Genomic DNA, 21,583 nt, shown 5'->3' with positions numbered 1-21,583 from the left:
GGAACTGAAGCAGGGAAGGAAGCCAGGTCCTTCACATGGAGGGCAATATGTGGGGTAGACAAGCGTGTTGTGTTCTGCTCACTGTACTGTTTTGGCAGTACAGGGCTGTATAAACACAGTGGATGCTACCACCAGAGCATTCCAAACATAGAATAAAAAAAGGAAAAAAATCAGGAAAAAAACCAGCAAAACAGTTCACCATCTTTACTAATAACAGATTTACCTGCTGCCAAATTGAATTGATAGTCTTTCATCATTTTTGGCCTTCTTAAGATACACTCTGTTCAGTGCAAGGACTATATAGGTTGGGTGGGCCTCTGAGCAATCTGGTCTGGTCTAAGGTATCCTTGCCCACAACAGGGGATTGACCCTAGGCAATCTTTAAGGTCCTTTCCAACCCAAAGCATTCTGTGATTCCATATTTATCCTTGTGTTCAGAAAGCAGCTAAGAAATTGCAGATGTGGTTGAGATGTGAAGAGCAACAAGGAAACAGTATGCTTATTGTACATATTTAGTTCTTCACCTTTCTTATGATTTAGAAAATGTTTCTCTCTGCTAGTATTCTGCTATTCAGTTTAATATTTAAATACCTGTAAAAAAAACCTTTCTTCTGGTACAGTAGAATCAGTATTTTTAAAGCTTGCAAAGATAAATATTTAATACCCCAGTGAGTATAGTGGCACTTTTAGCAAGATTCATGAGCATCTAATGTGCCTGAAACAATTCTGCAATCTTAAGATTAGACCACCTTAATAATTGCTAAAAAATGGGGGTTTTTTGTATCTTGTGTGGCCCTGAAGAGCACCCCTGAGTATTGACCCCTCCTTTGTCTCCTCTTTCACCTTCTCCTTCATGGCCCTTCAGAATTGAAAGTCAGCACTTTTGTGGGTTTCCAGCAGAGCTGGGTCAGGAAGCAGCAGTGTGGGAAAATTTGCATGTTGATTGCCTTGTTTGCAAAGCAAAAAAAAAAAAAAAGAAAAAAAAATCCACAAAAAGCTGGAGGCATGAAAGGCGTTAATTTTTCATCTACAGTCACTAAAGGGTTTTATACAATTGCAGAGTGTATTTGCTGTCTGATAGCTGAGATGAGGTGAGATGCTTGGTTAGTGGCGCGTTGGAGTGGGTACCAGAGGTTCAGGAAGCAGGCTCTTCACCTGGCTTTCCTGCTTGGCAGAGTGAGCTTGGAGTGCATTGTGCAAACTGAAAGAAGGCTGAAGGAAGAGAGAAGTTTTAAAGGAAAGGAGAAACTCATTAATCTTTTTATCCACTGGTGAATTTTATTCCTTCCTTAGTGTGCCAAAGTTGACACATTATGCATATTTAAAATACCTTGGTGTTCTGGGGTAGGGTTTTTTTGAGGGCAGCTGCTCCCAAACGACACACCAGGGATGGTGTGTGAGCTTCATCAGCTCACTGACTTCACAGCAGGTTTTAGAAGGTGGCAAGTGAAGACTCAGCTTTTGAGCTCTGAAGCTGATTTATTTACTGCATTTGAAGAAGGATTGGTAGCTGCAGCATGGGCCTGCTGTTGGAGCTCCTGGGCTGTGTAGAGTGTGCTGCTGGAGGCAGCAGGGCTCCCAGCAGTCACCAGCACTGCCTGCCTTCCTGCAGCTCCCAGAATCACACTCTGCTTTCCCAAGGACCCGCAGGATGCTGCTGACAGCAAGGAAAGCTGTGCGGCACAAGGCAGCAGCACTCAACCATGAGTGTTGGTCTGCTCTTGCTGACCCTTTAGGAACCATCTGAAGCATTTGTTGGGTCTGCTCGGGAGGTACAACAACCAGCCTGCTGAGCCCATTGCTGTAGTTCAGAGTGAAACACCTGTAACCTTCTCTGGAAGAAGCCTTGCCTCATAGACAAACTCCTGTTGACTTAGTGTGAGGTCTGTATTTATCCCACCGTAATGCCTGAGAGCAAATGAGCAGGTTTTGTTTTTTCAGAACACTTTTTATTCTTTACCTTAGGTTTAGGGTAGAGATGGTACCATTCAATTTCTTCCATTTTGTTTTGTTTGCAAAAAGTACCATATGTGCAAAATAATATCGCCTTGGCTTGTTCTGCCAACTGAGTGCTCTGGTTGGCTAAACATCTTTCTGCTAACAAATGTATAATTAGAGTGTTTTATTTTAAAGGTAATTTTGAATTTCTTTTAGAAAAAGCCTGCTTTCCTCTTATGATACTTATCTTCTTCTTAGCTTTGAATTTGTTATTGTTTGCTACCTTAGGTAAACTTACTATAGAAGTGATTGCTGTAATCCACAAAAAAGTGTATTTTTCTGGTTAAAAGCCAGACAGTGGCCATCTCACATAATGGAGACATAATCCAGTAGCGTTTTCTTTCTTTTCAATGAAAACACTAGATTCTAGCTAAAATTTCAATTATACTCTATCTATAGTTGTGTTTTTTCCCTTATTGTTTTTGTATTTGTATGTATCCTAATATTTACTGCTCCCTTGTTTCCTCCTTTATGTTAGCAAAATTATTTTATTGGAAGGCATCGCTGTTACCTCCACAGACACCTTTCATAGCAAGGCATGCATTCTTCTTTGTTCCTTTAAATGTTTTTACCTTGCCATTCACAAATTGTATTTTCATTTACTTATCTTTGACTGTAAGCCCATCTACAAGGCTTTAATTTTTTTTCCAGTTCTAGATGGAGACCTTTAACATTAACTGCCTAGTTGCTGTTGTATGACAGATGGTTTTTGATTTCTTTTCAGTGCTTCGCTGTGCGATCTCTGGGCTGGGTAGAAATGGCAGAAGAAGATCTGGCTCCTGGAAAGAGCAGTGTTGCTGTGAACAATTGCATCAGACAACTCTCTTACTGTAAAAATGACATCAGAGACACTGTTGGCATTTGGGGAGAGGTAAGAACAGAGTGAAGTTCTCCCCCTCTTGGAACATCCCCCTTGCACCATAAAACATCTCAAAGGAACAATTCTCTAGACAACTACTTCCATGTTCTGTGTTTGGGATTTCACTACCTCAGCCTGGCACTGCCAAATATATAAAAGGGTCCAGGGAAAGTGTTGAAACTATTGTTCCAAACTGCTCAGGACAGCAGATGCCACAAAGACCTCACTTCTACGTTACATCTGTGCTAGTACACACCTGTGCAGTGGCAGTGTTGGGGACACACAGGCCAAACTGTTGAAATTCAGTGTAAGTCTTCTTCTTGACCAGAGGTCCAAAAGTGATGCTTTGTAACAACATTTTCAAAGGTTTCACAATGATGAAGGGCTTTAAGGAAACCCACACTGGCAGGATTGTGGTTCTGAAACACATGAGAAGATTGGAACTGATGGGCAGATGGTTTATCTCACGATGATTATTTTATCAGTGTTTCAGAAAGAAATTAATTATATGTCATCAGTCTGTCTGTTGGCTCCTCTCCAATAACTCTTGAATCTCTGCACCAGTGTCATCCAGTTTTGAAGGATACCTGATTCCCACACAATGAGGGAAAAAGAGAGAGCCCAGCTTTCCTCTTTGCTGGTTTGCTGAAGAGTCAGTGTGCCTTCATTGGCTGAACCACAGTTGCTCTCTGCTTCTTTCTGACTTGGCGGCAAAGAGAGGATAACTGTGGGAACTTGGGGAAAACTGAAGGGAGGTTTAGGTTTTGTGATGTAGAAAATAGGTGTGCTGGGGACAGATGAGGAAGTGGAAGATATTGAGGGGTCAGTAAGTGATACAAGAAGGGAAAAGATGGGACATACAGAGAGCATAAGAGACAAAGCCTCAGTAAAACATCTTTGTCATTTGATTGTTCATGGAACAGCCTAAACTTCTGCCAAATCTCTTTCTACTTCTCTCCTGACATATTTTCAGAAGGGTTACACTAATGTGGATTGGCCACACAAGAGCTGAATACAAAACTGACAAAAGAGTTGTTACTTTCCCTTGTATGTTCTAAGAGAAATGGCTCTGCCAAACAAAGAAGAAATCAAAAGAAAGACTTGTCTACATTTCAGTAAAAATTTCAGGAAAAAATAACATTCAGTCTCCCAAGTTATTGTTGCAGTCTATGGCTCCAGTTCACCGTCCTAGCTATGACCACAGCAATGCCGAGACGCTCTGGGGGAGCAACTGGGAGAAAGTGCCCTTAAAATTTTGTGTAAAGGAACACATTTCCAGTGTTCTAGCCATTTAAAATAATTTCAGAAGGATTTTTGTATGGAAGAAGTATATGTTGTACATACAAGTGAACAAGAAAGTATTGTTTTCCTTTCTTTCTTACACCTGGGAACAGTTTTCTTTAGATAATATAGCAAGACAAACAATTAGAGATGTGTCAGTCATGGGCTTTGGACTTCCTGCTGACCCCAGGAGAGAAAAAAACCCCAGTATCTTTACATGTGTGTAATCTCATCCACTTTTCAGATAGCAGCACTTTGATCAACTTGAAATACATTGTTTACTTTGAACCCTCATAATTTGTTTTAAGAGTTAATGTTCACATTTTTTTCTATATCTGTCAACCCCCTTATTCTTTGTTGGAAACCCTTGCAGGTTTTCAAGCTAAGGTGGTAAAAAGTTTTGGTCCTCTTGAATGGATGTTTAAATTAAGAGTGCTATTCATTAAAAAAAAAAAAAAAAATCAGCCTGACAAAACAATAGAGATCTGTGCTTGAATAGATGGCTCCCAAAGCAAATTGTCTTCCTGATTTTAAAAGAGTTCATTACATCCAAACACATTTTCCTGCCTGCAATGTAAGGCTTCAAGAGTGATTAGAAGAGGCATGTCTTAGAGAGAAACCTGAGAAAATTATACTACATCACTGATGTATCAGATGGAGCAATTACAGCAGGAATCTGTTATGGAGCTAAATGACTGCACATAGGAATTTTAAGATTACCTAAAGATTTTCTTTAGCTAGAATGTAATGAAAGTGAAATTTGGGTTAGGACTAGCCCCAAGTTTTCATGATTTAAAAGACTGCAAAACAAACCACAAAACCTCCCACACTCTGGGTAAGATCCTGACTCTGCAGAACTAATGTTAGTGGATTTAATGTGGAATTTCATGCCCTTTGCTCCAAAAGAAATTACCTATAAATTTTGAACTTCTACTGCTCTGTAAAATCTAAACAGAAAATGGCTGTTCACCTGTTTGTGTTGCTTTTTTTGCTATGAATTACATTTCTGTACATTAGAATATTACTTACATGAAAAAGATACCTTCTTGCCACTGACCTATATACTGCAGCCTGTAAGACTTCCAGAAAAAGTGCTGGGACTGAGCCTCTCTTTCCTTTATTCACTTTCCCTCCATGGCTCTTCCTCACCTCAAACCACCAGATCTCTGCAGCTCTTCAGCAGTCTGAGACATTACAGCCTATGTTCAAGCTCCTAGCCTGTCTAAATAATTTCTTTTTGACCTATGCAGTGCTTTCATCTCTAAAATAGCTTTTGTATAATAAGGCAACAAAATTTAGAAAAATATATTGCTTCTGGCTGCAGACAAGTGATCCCCTGAGCATTGCAAGGATCATTTCCTGTGACTTATGTTGCTTATCTGCCCATTCTCCAATTTTTTTCCAGCTAATTTGGATTCTGTTTTGTTACTCTAATCCCAGTGTATTTTGCGTTAATAACATATTTTTCCTTCTTGTAATAATTTCCTTCTGGAACAAATATATAAGTATAAAATGGGTCCAAAAAGCAATCTTTGTGACACTTGGTATCATTCTTCACACATTTTGTTTACTGCTTCTGACCTCCAAGCAAATTTCTCACTTTTTTTCTTTGTGGTGTGTCTTTTTCTGTCTGCCACTAACATCTCAGTGTTTCTTGTTTACCCCGTTTTGTTTTTTGCATGACTGTCACAGCTACATCTGTTTCTGCTTCTCTAGGAGCAGCCTATACATCCAGCCTTGCATCTCAGCCACAGATGTGCTTTTCCCATCGGGCAAAAAATGCTTGAGTTGGCTTTGCTCATACCAGGTGTCACCTGTGTCTCCCACATCCCTCTTGGTACTTGCAGTGCCAGCTCTGTGTCACAGCTTCCCTTGGAATCCCTGCTAGGAGCTCTGGGGTTGGGAGAGGAGATGGGCAGTGCTTGCCCCTTGCTGCCTTGCCTACAGACAGTGGCAGAAAGCTCTCACAGAGTGGCATTAATGTATTTCTTACACAAACACAAAAGTAGACATCATAAAGACTTGAGCCACTGTAACCAAGTGGGAAAAGGGTTTCTGTGTCACTGAGGTGAAGAAAAAAGTCAGTTTTGAAATGTTAGTCAGTAGGGATTCAGACCCTTTCCATTCATTCTGTTTGTGTATAGATTCTGGCATGAAAGAGAGGAAACAAATTACTCTGTATTTAGCTGATAGCTTCTACCTTCTGATCAGGAGCTTGTCTTACTGCTCAGCAATAGGTCTAGGATCATTTCTGTAGAGCTCATGGTCTGAAGAATATGTGTACAGCCTCCAAGAAGAGGGATATTACATGTGATAGAGGAGGCAGCAGACCTATTACAAATGCTGTCAAGAGGAGGAAGATAAGCATTTGTGAATTAACATCAAAAGGAGAATTTTCTCTAAATTTGTTTCCTACAGGAGAAAAAAGCATTATCCTTGTTCTTACATGCCAGAAGAACTGGGGAGAAGTCCTGGCTCCAAAGTTCTGCAGTCACTAGCAGAATTCACATTCAGGTTTTAATGCTGGGTTTTTCCCTTTAATCTTTCTTCAAAGAGTAAATCTTTGGCATGTACAAATTGCTGTCTGTTCCCATAATCCATTGTTTAAATTTTATGCAAACAAAACACTTTGAAGGAAGGAACTCTGCCTCAAAAGTACAGGTTTTGATATAAGCTTTTACTATGAGTACAGACCATGATTTCTCATATATTTGGAAGAATTTACTGAAAAACAGATGAACACATAGCTTGTTGAATAACTCAGTAGTTTGGGTCTGAATGAGTATTTAAAAGACATCAAAGCTTTTTGTGATTAGTATTGTTTAAAAATACAGCAGAAAGGTAACATCTTAGATCTTTTTCACACCAGAAGCATATGAAGTTTTTTTCATTTGCTCTTGGAACAACCCAAAACTTCGAGTAAAGATGAAGCCAGCCAGTTTGAGAGGGTGATGTACTGTGTAACTGTACTTTGTCTGGAACTGCAGGGCAAAGACATGTACCTTATACTGGAGAATGACATGCTGAACCTGATTGACCCCATGGACCGCACGGTTCTGCACTCACAGCCCATCGTCAGCATCAGGGTCTGGGGCGTGGGCCGTGACAATGGTCGGTGAGTGTTTGCTCTTCTTGTCTGCCTTGGTGCTATTTCAGTCTGCTAATGCATAGTGCACATTGCTCTGTCCCAGGGCCTAGGAGAAGGTGGGTAAATTCTTCTTTTTATTGCTGGTGTTGCTTTTTAAACTCTCTGCTTTTCGTGGTGTATCGCTTGTATGCTTGTATGCTGTTTTGTTAAACCTGCATTGAACAAGCCTTTCAGATTAATTCAGTCAGGTGCATAAAACTGACATTGATTTGTTTCAGATACATGTAGTACTTTTGGTATAAAACCATGTTTTCACATATGTCTTGTATTATGTTTTTCCTGCCTATGTGAAAGCATGTCTTTCTGCTGGTCCAAGTAAATGTACTACCAATGCTCTGACTGTTTGTGTGTGCTTATATTTTCTTGAGGTATTTAATATGATGGAGAAAAAAGCTGGATTGAGGGAAAAGTAATGGTCTTAAGTCATTACTATTACTTCTATGATGTAGGAAAATCCCCAAGGGTGTTGCAAAAAACCAAGGTTTGTCCCTGAAATGCGTTGCCTGTGAACTGAAGTTGTTCCTTGTGGTAGGACGCAATGAGGAATGTGTGCTTCTACCCTGGAAACAGTCTTTCTTTAGGTTTCCTTCCTGACTGATCTCTTGTTCATCATGTAATATTGCTGTGGAAACAGCGTTGTGAAAGTTACTTATTTGGAGCAGGACAGTGGGCTGTCTCCCAGTCTGATTGGGCATTTTGATGTAGTGAAAACATTGCCATTCACACTGAGAAAGTCCAGGATCTTAGCACAGTACGCATCCTGAGAAAATGATGATAAGGATTGAGTAACACTAGCAAGCTTCTGCTTTTTGTGAACGTGTTTGATAATGGTCAGGTAAGTCCTGCATGACAATACTGGCTGTGGTGGAATAACCACATTATTGGACAAGGGAGGTGTTGCTGATGTCATTTATCTGAAAGGCCTTTGACACAGTCTCCCACTACACTTCTTTCTTAATTGGAGAGAGATGGATTTGATGAGTGGACTGTTGGATGGATATGAAAGTTGGATAGTTGAATTCAGAGGTTACTGGTCAATGGCTGAGAGTCCCAGTGGACATCAGTGGTAAGTGGTGCCCTTCAGGGATCTGCACTGTGGCCAGTGTCACTTAATATCTTCATTAATGACATTGATGAAGGGATTAAATACAGCCTCAGCAAATTTGCTGATGACACCAAGCTGAGTGGTGCAGTTGACACTTCTGAAGGACAGGATGCCATCCAAAGGGACCTGGACAGGCTCGAGAAGTGGGGACATGGAAATCTCATGAGGTTTAACAAGACCAGGTACAGGGTGCTGTCTCTGGGTCAGGACAACCCCCAGTATCAGCGGTGAGACAATTTACAAGAGCATGTAGTGACAGGTCAAGGGAGAATGGTTTCAAGCTGAAAATGAGGAGGTTTAGATTACATCTCAGGAAGAAATTCTTTCCTGTGAGGGTGGTGAGGCACTGGAACAGGTTACCTAGAGAAGCTGTGGATGCCCCATCCCTGGAAAGGTTCAAGGCCAGGTTGGATGGAGTTCTAAGCACCCTGGTATAATGAAAGGTGTCCCTGCCTAAGGCAGGGGAGTTGGAGCTAGATCATCTTTGAGGTCCTTCCAACCCAAGCCCTTCTGTGATTGTCAAGATTCTTGCAATAGTAGGGGTTTGGGGTTTTTTTGTCTCTTAACTTTTGATAGCAAATGTAATTTCAAGCATGAAAAATCTTTCCCCGTAAAAGATTTTCTGAAACTTGTTTTATCTGTCTCAAAGATTCTGATTACCAATGGCTAAATTCCTAAAAGGGAAGGTGACTAATTTTTTAGGTGACTAAAGGTTTCTCATTTTTTCACTCTTAAAAATGACTGATAGTCAATTGAGCATGGGTTAACTGGTTTTCATGTCCATTGGTATGGATTTTTGAGAGATCTAAAAGGGGCAAATCCAGTTTGGAATGCTGGGAAGTAAAAAGGTTTTAACTCCTAATGAATAAACCATTAGAGTTCTTTGTTTGCGTTAGAAAATGGGTGCATTACACATTTCCCTTCAAGTTAGTTTTTGTAGTACCTTGCTTAGGTCAGAAAATAAATAGAGCGTTTTAAGGGGCACCTAAATGTTATACAGCTTTACTCATTAAAAGATGCCAGCTTTGATCTTCATGAATTCTTTTAAGCATTTACAGTTCTTTTCCCAAATACTTACATTCCTTTGTGAAATAAAATCATTCCATTATGTTCTTTATAAAAGAATATAATGAATCATATTTCTTCTGGCTGGGTACCTGCTTTTCCTAAAGAAAGAACTGGTCTTGGATGCTTTTAGGAAACATTTAAGAGAAATGTACCTTTTGCAATCATGTGGCACCAATAATGTTGTGTGAAGTGTATCTGGGGGTGGGGGGCAATAGCAGACTCTCCTAGATGAACATAAGCCCCATCAGTAGGGCAGGAGCTGGGAGGGGTTGTGTGTGCACAGGTCACCCTCTGTGCTCTGACCTGCTGTGCTGCCCCACAACATTTACCAAAAGCTGCGTGCAAGGCATCGGAAATCTCTGATCCCACTCCTGCCCTTCTTCATTCCATAGCAAAGATGAATTCCAGTTCTGCTAAGACTTCTGCAGAAACTTATGTCTCTATCAAGAAAAAATGTTGAGATATGGAATATGTGGGAGAAGTACAGGTCCAATTTTAAAAGTACAAAAAACAAGAACCCCTCAAACCGAGGGTTTGTTCCTTTTGGTCATAAAAGGTAGCCACTTTCTCAACTGTTTTCCTGAAAGGAAGTTTTGTACGTGACACTGACAATACAGAGAAACTGGTAGAGGAAATAAACTAATTTTTTCTCATGTTTCTACTGTCAGTACTGGGAGTAGGCCTTCCTGTGTTCAAAGTGAACATTTCTTCTTTCTAGAGAGCATGACGTTTCTTGAGCACTTGCTGTAAAGAGCAGCAAGAAATAATTTATTAAATTTTAATATATATTGTGTTTAGGTATTAAACACAAAGTCAAAACCAGATTTAATATTTCATTTGCTGGCACACTAAAGTTCTTAGCCACTTTTATTGAAATTTGGCGTTTCTTCATCATATGAAATTTTATTTCAGAACATTCCTATTCATAGCAATTTGTAAGAATTTTGATAGGTGCTTTTACAGAAATTTTGTGTCTATGACTTTCAGGACTGGAGCACATTCTTTTTGAAATTTAATTTGTTTAATGTTTTATTGACCCATTTTAAAGAACAAGATTGTAGGAAAAGTAGTGTAGCTATTACTTTTAAATAAATTTAGAATGTGTGTTGTTGAATAGCAGAAGATCAAAATGACAAGCAGAAAGAACAAACTTATGAGTGCATAATCAGATGTACAATATGTTTTGGGTGTAGAGATGTTCAGTGTAGGAAACATGCTTTGAGAGGTAGCATAAAAGATGTAGCATTTGCTGAAGAAGCACTAACACACAAGAAAAAACATTTTGAGACAAAAGGAGAACACAAGATGAGAAAACCATATTGTTGAGCTGGAAACTGCACTGCAACTCTTTTCATGTATACATTAGCCCACAGCCCTTGCATTCATCCTGGTAAAATCTCCTGTTGCTACTGAGGTGAGAAATACCAAAGCCATTCACTGACTGCAAAAGCAACTTTCCCTGATTATGGGTTTGCCATCACCAGAAAAAAGCTAGGGATCACATTGCTGCTTAGGTGGATTAAGTGTTGATAAAGTTGATGAAATCCCAGTTTCTGGTGGGAAATTCTTCTGGAAGCTGTTGCACATGAACTTCCTTAATTATTTATATCTCCTAGTCCAAGAACCTGTATAATAAAACATATTGGGTTTGTTGTGAATGGTAGTATTTGAAAATACTGTAGAAGTGTATATTTCCCTGTATTTTGATCTGTTGAACCTGAAAATGGTCTGCAGGCCCTCCTTTTAACTCTTTTGCTTGTACTAATTTATTTGGGTAGTTTCTGCTTTGGAAGATGAAGAGATTTTCTAATGACACATGAGCAGATGATTTTCTAAGCTCTGCCATAATGAAAGATTGATGAAACACAGAGATCTGCTGATGAAAGTTTAATCTGAGGATGTGGCTGCTATCTCACCTCAGGCAGAAGTGTTTTCCAGGAGACTGTAATCACTCTTTACATAGGTTACACTATTATCCTGACCTTTGGAGTTATTTAACAATCTTATTTAACAATCCTGGGGTAAACAAAGGCTTCCTCATTTGGTTAACTGGGGTTGTGTGGTGATTTTCTGTTTCATCCCTTGTTTTCAATTCATCAGTCAGTAAAATATGTTTGATTTTAAAAGGCCTGGAGTGCCTTCATAAAACCATAAGCAAAAGCAGATTCCCAAAAATTGGTAGGTATGCATGTATGTGTACACTGAGCTCCTGTGTTTGATATGTATATATGGTCATTAAAGGAAAATATATGTCCTGTGCAACCCTTTGGCAGACTTGGTGATACCTTGTGATTTTTAAAAGTCAAAAACCACTGTCCTTTGTACAGTCTTCCTCTCCTGCTGTTCTGAAAACAGTCATGATGTTTCATTTAGTATTATTTGTAAATAAGAACAGTCCTTGCAGTTGCATAAATAGTTTGATTTCAGGATCACTAAGGTCATTGTCACATGGAGGTGTCACAGGTGTATCAGTGAATAATTGTCAGTGCTGTGTTTGCTTCTTAGCAAGCCATACATGCCATGTTTTTCTCCTTGTCATTAAAAGCGTGTTTACAGCCTCAGGATGCACTGAGGCTGTAAAAAGGCTGCTCTTCTCACTTGTGAGGAGCATGACTGTACATTAATCATTCCTCAGGTTGGGTTTTGTCTCTCCTCCTGGACTGCTGGTGCATGCCCTTTGCTTTCTGAGCAGCTCACTAACAAGGAAGAGAGAAAAGGCAATGGCTCATCAGTTTTTAAATGAGATTCCGTTAGCACATTTCCCTGAATCCTCCTTTATCTTCATTGCTCTTCCACCAGTCCAAAGCCCACCACAAGTTTTAAAATATCTAAAGAATTTAACTGCCTGAAAGATCACCGTTTCTTCTCTCCTGGTGACTTCATACAACAGCAGTGTATCCAGCTGAAATAGTCAGTGGTCAGCTGGCAAGGAGGGCTGTTGGTGAATTCAGGAGACATCCTTCATGGGTCTGAATCTGGAACTGGATGGGCTGGGCACCTGGTGTATTGGACAGAACATACAGCATGTGTCTTATTCATCCACTAGCTTTGGCACCACACAGAGCAGGTTTGTTTTCAGTGTGCAGTTTGTGTGTGTTCCTGACAGGCAGAGGAGGGAGCCTGGTTGCTTTTGGTTCTTAAGCAATGGGACAGGCACGACCTCTGATATTAAAGTTTTCTGACCACAGACACTCTGACTGGATGATGTGAATGTATTGTGCTCCTTCCTCTGCCCCATTTTATCAGGTGGGGATATCCATTGCCCTGCTTCTCTGAACTGCTGCTGTTTTTCTGCTGCCTAGACATAGGAATAGAATGAAGCTGAGATTCAGAAAGGGGAGAAAGGCAGACAGGGCCTTGAAGAAGTAAAACAGTGGATGCACACACGATGAGACTCAATCTGCCTCAGAAGGGGAGAGCAGACAACTAAATGAATAGATGCCCCAGGTCAGATGGACATAATCCTCTAAGGCTGAAAGAGAAGAGAGTCCTGATAACAATATGAATTATCTGAGCTCTGTTATCTCAGGAGCTGTTAGGACAAGATAAAACTTTTGGGGTGATATAAGAAAAATGGGACAAATCTGTGGCAAATGGGGACGATATGATATAAAGTTGTGGCTCAAATTCCTCGGAATATGGGGAATTAAAAATAGGATGATGTCTTGCTTTTTCCATGGTTAACAAAAATGTCTGGGTTTCAGAGGTGTTTAACACCTGTGCTGTCCACTGACTTCAGTAGGATCTCTGCACATTCAGTGTCTTTGAAAATCAAGTGTCTAAATGCAGATTTAGTGGCTTCTAGATGCATCATTCAGGAAGGTGGTTAAGTTTTTTTGGATTGCCTTCCCTCTGAGGTGATGATTGAATGTGCTCTGAGTTTTCAGTTCTATGAGAGAAGCTTATCAAACTGCACAAGATAATGAATAATAAACTTTCTTTTCTGCATTAGCAACATGGTTGAGAAAAGCAGAAAATAAATTAAAACTGAAATGGCGTTTGCACCTGCTCTTCTGAAAAGATAACACCTCTCAAAGAATGTGTAATTTCAGCTGAGCTCTTCAATCTCTGAAACACCATTAATCAATATCGCCTATTCCCTTCGGTCCCTGTAACCTTGGAATAAGGACAAAACATACTGTAAGGAATCACATAAATAGGGCATAGGTGAAGGATTACACTGGAGAAAAAGGATTTTACTGACTTTTCTGACCTCTCTTCTTAGCTGGGTTTTTACAGTTATCTTTTGTTTTTTCTTCTTCCCTAAGCCAGCTGCATTTGAAGCTCCTTTTCTGTATATTTTGGTAGCATTTTCCCTTCTCACTAAAAATAATTTAAGTAGTTATTTATGCAAAACTTCTCATTTATACCCATACGTTCTGGCATTATTGTTTGGAGGTGCAGTGGGTTCTAGGAGGGAGTAACGAAACAATACAGCTGTGAAAGGGGGAATCCAGTCAAGCTTACAGAATTGATGTGTTTTAAAGCAAACATGGTCAGGTAGGTGCAAAATGCTGCATGTGTGCATTCATACTTTGATTCATTAAACTGGCTTATTTTAGCTTTGGGATTTAACATGAAAGACACAGTAGACTGAAGATGCATTGAAATAGGCTGGTATTGACTTGAAATATTATATAATTTGAAACAGCTGTAGTTTTGCACCAATGGTTTTCCTTTGTTGGTGGCTTCAACTGGGGCAGTATCCTTCTATCCTTTCTGAGTTATCTCTCTAATGTGATGAAAAAAATATTACGTGGAAACACAGAATCAATTAGGTTGGAAAAGATCTCTGAATCCAACCTTAGAGCAGTTACCACTCTGTCAACTAGACTGTGGCACCAAGTGCCACGTCCTGTCTTGAACACCTCCAGGGATGGTTACCCCACCACCTTCCTGGGCAGTCCATTCCAATGTTTAGTCACTCTTTCTGGAAACAAATTCCTCCTGATCTCCAGCCTGAACCTTTTTAAATAGCACTTGAAATTATTCAACTGTAAAAGTTTCAGTTAAGACAAATGATATATCTAGATGTGGACTACAAATAAACACTGTGATATAGTCAGGTTGTCTCAATTAATAAGGTGGCATATGGACTGAGACCCTGGCTTAAAGCCTTTTTAGAAATTTGTGCTAGAAAATCTCCACACATTCCCTGTTATTTCAGCTATTAAACTCAAACACTTAGGGTACAGCTAGAGTAATCCATGAATTTAAGCAGCTATCACAGAGGTCCCTTGAGAACAGCTGAGCTAGCTGTGAAAGTGTCTGTGGCTCAGGAGAGCTACTGACTGCCATTGCGGGCTGGAAATCTGATCAGTTCTACTACTGTTGTTTTTTCTGCATGTTAATTAAGCAGATGCTGTGTCCAGGCTGGATTTCTGTAAGTAAAAGGTTCTTCAACTCCATGGCAAAACAGTGATGCAAGTGATGCAAAAAGCGGCTGCTGTCCAGCTCTGTACCTGTCACCAGAAACATCCATCTTCCTCCCAGACTCTCTACAACCCTCCTAGATTTCAACACCTTGTTAGAAACTTTGATCTTGCCTCACAGTCAAAGATGGTTTAAACTTACCTTATTTACTTTGTGTGGTCATCACTTGGATGCATACTCCTTCTGTTGATTCCTCTCCAAGGAGGCTGTGCAAACAAAAATCCCAACTTCCTTCCCAAACCAGTTGGAGTCAATTGAAGGTGCCTGCCTTTCATTCACCCCCTTTATCTTCAGCAGTGCTGAACTTGCTTTTAATTACACATCTCTCAGAGGCTATATCAGCACAGGGACTGTGTATAGAGGGAGCCACCTATGGAATAAATGCATGTCAATTAAATAACACTTTTCTTAAAAACATAACGAAACAGACTCAATAGCAACTTTTTTGTATTCTTTTGTTCTCATCTCAAGACCTTTTCTAGTCTAAGGCCTCTGTAGCACATGAGAGAAAGCCAAATTAGTCTACTAGTGATTTCACTTCATTAGTCTAATGTATATTGAACCTCTTCAGTTAGTACTAAGGTGAACATATAAAAAACCTTCTGAGGAGAAAAGCCAAAGAAAGCATAGGCCATTGAAGAAAAGAGCAATGTTTTACAAAAAATTGTGCCATGAATACTTACTAACACTTTGCTGGCTAAAAGTTCATAAATCTCTCGGCAACCTTGATTGTAGTATGTTTGTATGAGCAGTAAAACACTTTTCTTTGTGTGGTGGTTCACTTGAAAATGTCAGCCTTTTGTAAGACAGGTAATTACTTTGCTTATTGTTTTCTATTGTAAGCAAAACTTTGACTTTATAAAAATTGTTACTGGGCAAATAATTTCAGAAAAAATAATTGAGAGGAAAAAAATATTTGTGTGGCAGAAAGTATTTAATTCAATTGTCTCACTGTTATGCTAGTTAATAAAATATGGGAGATTCACAACTTTCTAATGTAGCAAATTAAAAAGCAAAAATACAGACAGAAAGTGACCTGTGTAGCTCTTCTTCCTGTCCAAACACCTTATGCCAGTATTGTACTTGTGAGTTAGAGAGAGAGTAGGATGTTTCTATACACACCTTTACAGTGTAAATATTTATATCCACCTACATAAAAAACTTTTGATATTTGCATGATTGTTTTCCTGATAGCAAGAAGATTTGTGACATGTGCACATATTTGTAGACCACTGAATGTCTTCTGGCACTTGCTATATGCAATACCAAAATGAGGTGCAGGCTTTGACCTGTGTCTCTCTCTATGCACGGTCACAAACTCGACTACCTGCACTTATATAATAATTTGAAATGTGCCTCTAAGAGGATTCTCTTGCTATCAATTTAGCTCTTCAATTATTTAAGTGTCACATCTACCTCTGGATGCTTTTTCACATTTGCTGCTAGATGATTGCAATTCAAATATTTATATGCAGTGCATTTTTATGTAAATCATAACATATACTGTCTTATCCATTCCATGTATTTAGAAAGCATTTTCACTTCAGGATTTTAATTTTGAGAATAGTATGTTGGCTTCTTTACTAACACTGGCTTCACCAGGGAAAAGGGCCTTTGTTTGTCAGGGGTATTCAGCACAATTTGGCGTCTGGCAATGGAGATAGATTGCCTGCTGAAGCCTCTTTGATATGTGCAGATTGATTAGCAGAAATTTAAATACTAATTTGAGCAAATGAAAATAGTTTTGTCAACAGATAATTCAAGTGTCTTAAGTGTTTAGGGATTTATTTACTGACTGACTTGGTTTGTATTTAGAAATTGTTACATTAACATCTGTATTTTTTTAAAGAAATTTGTGCCTAGTGACATTGAAAAAGTCATGTGCATTATACTTCTTCTGATGACAGTGATGACACTTGTGTCCTTATTTCCCTTATAATTGATGGGAAGTTTTTTATTAGCTTCACCATGAGTTGAGTTGGTCCACAACTTACAAATGTGGACCTCCAAGACCTGAATATTACTCAGCAAAATTAATGTAGTACCTCAGTGGCATCAGGATGGTGTAAGTGTTATTTCTTTAGCACGACTAAGGTTCTCATACAAGCCAAAAATAGCAGGGGGAAAAGTAAAGAGCCTACTGTGGTTTTTAAAAGAGTATGAAAGATTTAAAGGGCTGCAAGGTGGCTGTCTTCAACATTTGACATCATATTCTCCTGATCCTATGTTTAACGTCAGTGAAGTGTGTTTTTCCACTTCAGACAAGACCCTGTGAAAGTCAGCTTGCCTGCGTTCTGGGGTACCTCATACTGGCACAGCAGTATGCACAGTGTTTGCAATGATGCTGTATTTGCCAACCAGGTGCAGAAAGAGGTAGGGTAGAGTACTTACAGAATTATTTTTTAGTAGCTCAGATTGGAAGGGGCAGTGGAGGTCCTTCCTTTGGAAAGCTGTCACAGGTGTAGTTCAGTTTCCTAAGGGGCAGTTGAACTGCATTTGCTTTGCAGTTGTGTTTCAGCAGTCCTTCTTCATCAATTGAAAACGTTTATTTTCTGCCTGTTCCTTTTTTGCAGTGTCTGAAGAACCTAAAGAAACTTCATGTATGTATCTCCAACAATGTAGATATGTGTTCAAGATTGATAGTACCCACACCCACGAGAAAATAAATGACTAAGAAAGATTCTTTTTTTTTTTTTTCTTTTCCTATTTGGAGGACACTTGTGTGTATTTATTTAGGGAAATAGCTTTTCATCTCTGCTTTTACTCAACCACCATAAGGAACATAATGAGATGGATTAGACAAGCAAACTGAGCAATTGTTCTTGCCCTCTGTTCATTTATTGAGTACATACATGGCTTCAGGGACCTTAATGTAAAAAGGACAAACAAAGCTTTTCTGGAGTATTGCCACCTCAGGCATTCACAAATGCTATATTCTTTTTGTCACTTTGGAGTCTTTAGGATTCAAGGTAGTATTTAGAATTTTCTCCATCCATCCATGGATTTTGGAAACTCATTTTGTGATGTGTACGGAGATTCACATACACCTGCCTGAATCCAAGATTTAAACCTTCTGAAATGTTTCCTCACTTGCCTCTCACCTCTTCTCAAAAATAATAGGAAATTTCAGATAAATTAGAAGATTGGCACTGCTGTTACTGTGCAATCATTTGTGATGGGAGTAGATGATCATGATGAGGGGAGGTTTTAAGTTTCTAGGTTGTTAAAGACTAAAGCATATTGTAGTGCTATGAGGTTTGCAAAAGGGACAATTTTTTGTTTCCTGGAAGTGTCAAAATGTTTTGTTTCAGGGATAGGACGGATGCTTCAGAATAGCAAAAGGCAGGGCTAGTTTGGGAAGCATATGTTTCTCTTCCTGTGAGGCAGAAGTGGAGCTTTTGAGTGCTGCAGTAGCATGAGCTGGGATGCAAACCTGCTCTGGCTTTTACATCATGTGTAGGACTGCAAGGTACAGCTGTGAGCCAGCAGTGTGAGTGCAGATGCTAGGACTGACTAAAATACACTCTTGGCCTCACAGTATGAATATGTTGCTATAATATAATTTTCCTTTTGCTCAAACTGAAGCAAACTGCAACCTGAATCCAAGTTGCATACTCATAAACTCATTTTCTTTTTTCTTCAAAATTATGTGTATGTGAAACCTTTGGATCCAGTCCTTGCCACATGCTCAGGATAAGTATGAGGATCTCAGATGCTGAAAGTGTTTTTGTTTCTTCAGCCCATCTATAGCTCTGCTAGTCTTACATGGGCTGTATGTGATGGGATAGTTGGTATTTCACTCTGAGATACAGATTCTGGCCGTGCAATGGGAATATTTGATCAGTTTAGGGAGAACGTGATCCCACCCATGTCCAGAGGATAAGCTAATATCATTTGCTCAGGTGCCCTGCTGTTCACTGGCAGTTTAACCAGAGAATTGGGCACATCATTGCTACCAAGTGCATGGAGATGTGCCCAGATTCTTTCCAGTGTTAAATACCCATTCCCTCATGAAGAGCTTGGCTGAACCTCATCCCCAGTGAGGAGCACAGCATCCTGGGAAACAGACCCCAGCTGTGGACCCATGAGAGGGCAGCACAGGATAGCTGGGAGAGCCTAGAACAACACAGGTGTCATTTATACACCAGGCATGCCCCAAAACACCCCTTCTGCCTTGATCTGGCACTTTGGCAGTGCAGGAGTTGAATTTGTCAGCTCTTCCTGAGCCGAGAGCTCTCCAGCCCATGCCAGGGCTGGCTGCTGGTGATGTTTTTGTCGGTGTAAACTTGACCCATTTGTTGCTGTAAGCTTATTTGTTCTGCAACCTGCAGGTAAATTGCAGTACAAAAATCCTTCCTGCCAAGGGATTTGGCTGTAAGTTCGCAGTGCCTGGCTGGCAGTGGGAAATGGGACTCAGTGTGGTGTTTGTCCTGGAAATTTTTTCACTGTGTTTTTGGTAGCAGTTGTTGCTAGGGAGAGCTTGTCAGCCAAACTTGGCATCCAGTGTGGCAAGTTCTGTGACTTCCAGGACTGGTCTCAAAGCTTATTCTTTACAGTACAGTTCATGAAAGAAGACTTGTGTGTGAGCTTCACCTTTCATTTTCAGAATAAAACTTGTCCAAATAAACTGGGAGAAATCAGAAACGGGATGACACCACCATTACCCTGAAGCCTATAACTAAAGTTTTTTATTCATGTTTGAATTCACGTTTTTAGGTGTGATTGAGAATTGGTAAAGCTAAGTTTTGCCACAGCAACTCAGTTGTAGTTATTAAGCAAATTGTTTGTGCACAAATGGGAAGAGATTTGGCTCAGATTGTTTTTCATTTTCAGAAACTGCCGGCTGATCAAGCCCTGGGAGATTTTTCCTATTTTCCTATGTCTAGTGGCAGAGGTAAATCTGTTGCCCTTTTCATACGCATCAACTAGAAGTAACAAACTTGGAGGAACAGAGGGTGTGGGGCAAGGGAAGATGAAATGCTGAAACCAGAGCAAGTTAATCCTTGAAACACATTTGTGTCTAGCCATATCATTACTGGCAGGTGCGCAGGCAGTAAGTGTGGCATCTAACAAAATATCAAAACCAACACAGGATTAGAATTTAATCCCAGTTCACTTTTTGAAAAGCTATTTTCAACTAATAACTTGAAAACTGAGATTTAGTTTTAATTATACTTTTTTTACAGGTTTATAAAGTTTTGCTGAATCTCTCTTTCTCTCTTCATACTGAGGGATGGTCAGGGAAGAGCAGTTCTCTCCCACAAACTGTTCCAGCATATTAAAATGACAAAATCTGGCTTCTCTCCTTAGAAGCCTTTTAAGTAGAAGTCTGACATTGTTCTCATGAGTGCTGTTGTTTGGCCAGCTGGAAATCTACCATACCCTCTTGTATTCTCCTTACCAAGACTGAAAGAGGACAACAGCAATGAAGAGGGTTGTTGTCATAGTTAATAGTTATCAAATCAATTGGGTCCTCATTTTCAAATGTAAAGAAATTACATTGAATGTGTATTGGAACCTAGATTATAAATGTAATATGTTTATATTTTAGCCCATTAACCAGTTTCGGGTGCCACTTTGTCCATAAAATGCCCCTTTCTTTCCCCACAAGTGAATTCCACACTTGTGTCAAGACTTTTGAGAAGTTGCTTGGACAATTATTACATGGATTTGAATTATTCTTAGCACTGGGCATTAAGCACATCCAAGGAGGAGCTGGAGCTGTTTTATCTTAGCCAGCATCAACAGATTTGTTTATTAAATTCCCTCCTGTTACTCCCTGGAAATCAGTGGAAAGCTTTTGGGATGGCACAGGTTGTTGCTTGAGCATAACTGGTCCTGCCAAACCTTCGTGATGATAAGCTGGAGGAAAGGAAAGAAGGAAGGAAGGAAGGAAGGAATCCATCCCACTAGACTCTCAGGGTATATTTAGGAGGTGAAAAAAACATCCTGCTCATTATACATCTGTGTGGCTGAAAGAAGTAACTGCCAGAAAATTGTCCTTAACTGCTTTTCACTGTCTCAGCTCTGCTGGTGGAAATATCCATGGTCATGTTCCTTGCTCTACTTTCACTCAGGTTGGGCTCAGATAATTTAAAGAGAGTTGTTGGTGGGCATTTTCATGTTGGCTCATTTTCCTGGTGTGATCCCATAGACAGCTCTGCTGGCACATTTGAGGGAGAAATTCCCTTGGATGGAGAAGAGTGATTTGCAGGGTGGTGACCATGTCCTTGCAAACTTGGGGTTGTTCCTTGGTCAGAGTTTGCCTTCCTCCAGTCTTCCCACCGCGTTGAGAAGTGATGTGCAGTGCTGCAGGTAGCTGTGAAAGCTGAATAACCTGAAATGGGGTTTAAGCCCTGATACATTTTAAGTGCAGTCCCTGCCAGAAGCAGCTCTTTTGTTGCTGACTGAGCACATTTAATGGGGAGTTTTGATAAAAACTAGTGCTCCAGGAACCTTTAGTGCAAGTAACACCTCTAAATTTGATTTACTATTACTGCATGTGCCAGTTCTGGAAAATCAAATTATTTGATGCGTTTGTTTTTACAGCTCAAGGATAAATCTCACTTTCAGCATAAGCAGATGTAATTTCATTGAAGTAAATGTTTCTTGTGTCTGAATTTTTGGATTTAGCTGTAAATCTTTCTTGTCTTTTTAAGGAGACTTTCTCTGTTGCATTCAGTACAGAGCT

At 39.8% G+C, this 21,583-nt stretch overlaps 1 protein-coding gene across 11 annotated transcripts in view; it reads left to right on the top strand.

Annotated features, from left to right (window-relative positions):
• Positions 1–21,583, top strand: part of APBB2 (amyloid beta precursor protein binding family B member 2) — a 166,510-nt gene that overhangs the window by 119,569 nt on the left and 25,358 nt on the right. For all 11 annotated transcript variants that reach the window (XM_041479423.1, XM_041479496.1, XM_041479736.1 and 8 more), the window contains 2 exons: positions 2,723–2,869; positions 7,126–7,253. In XM_041479423.1, the coding sequence (XP_041335357.1) occupies positions 2,723–2,869; positions 7,126–7,253 (275 nt within the window). The remainder of the gene's footprint in view (positions 1–2,722; positions 2,870–7,125; positions 7,254–21,583) is intronic.

This window comes from Pyrgilauda ruficollis, unplaced genomic scaffold (assembly GCF_017590135.1).
Source record: "Pyrgilauda ruficollis isolate IOZ18807 unplaced genomic scaffold, ASM1759013v1 scaffold1, whole genome shotgun sequence".
NCBI lineage: Eukaryota > Metazoa > Chordata > Aves > Passeriformes > Passeridae > Pyrgilauda > Pyrgilauda ruficollis.
This window is presented reverse-complemented; position numbering and strand designations above follow the sequence as displayed.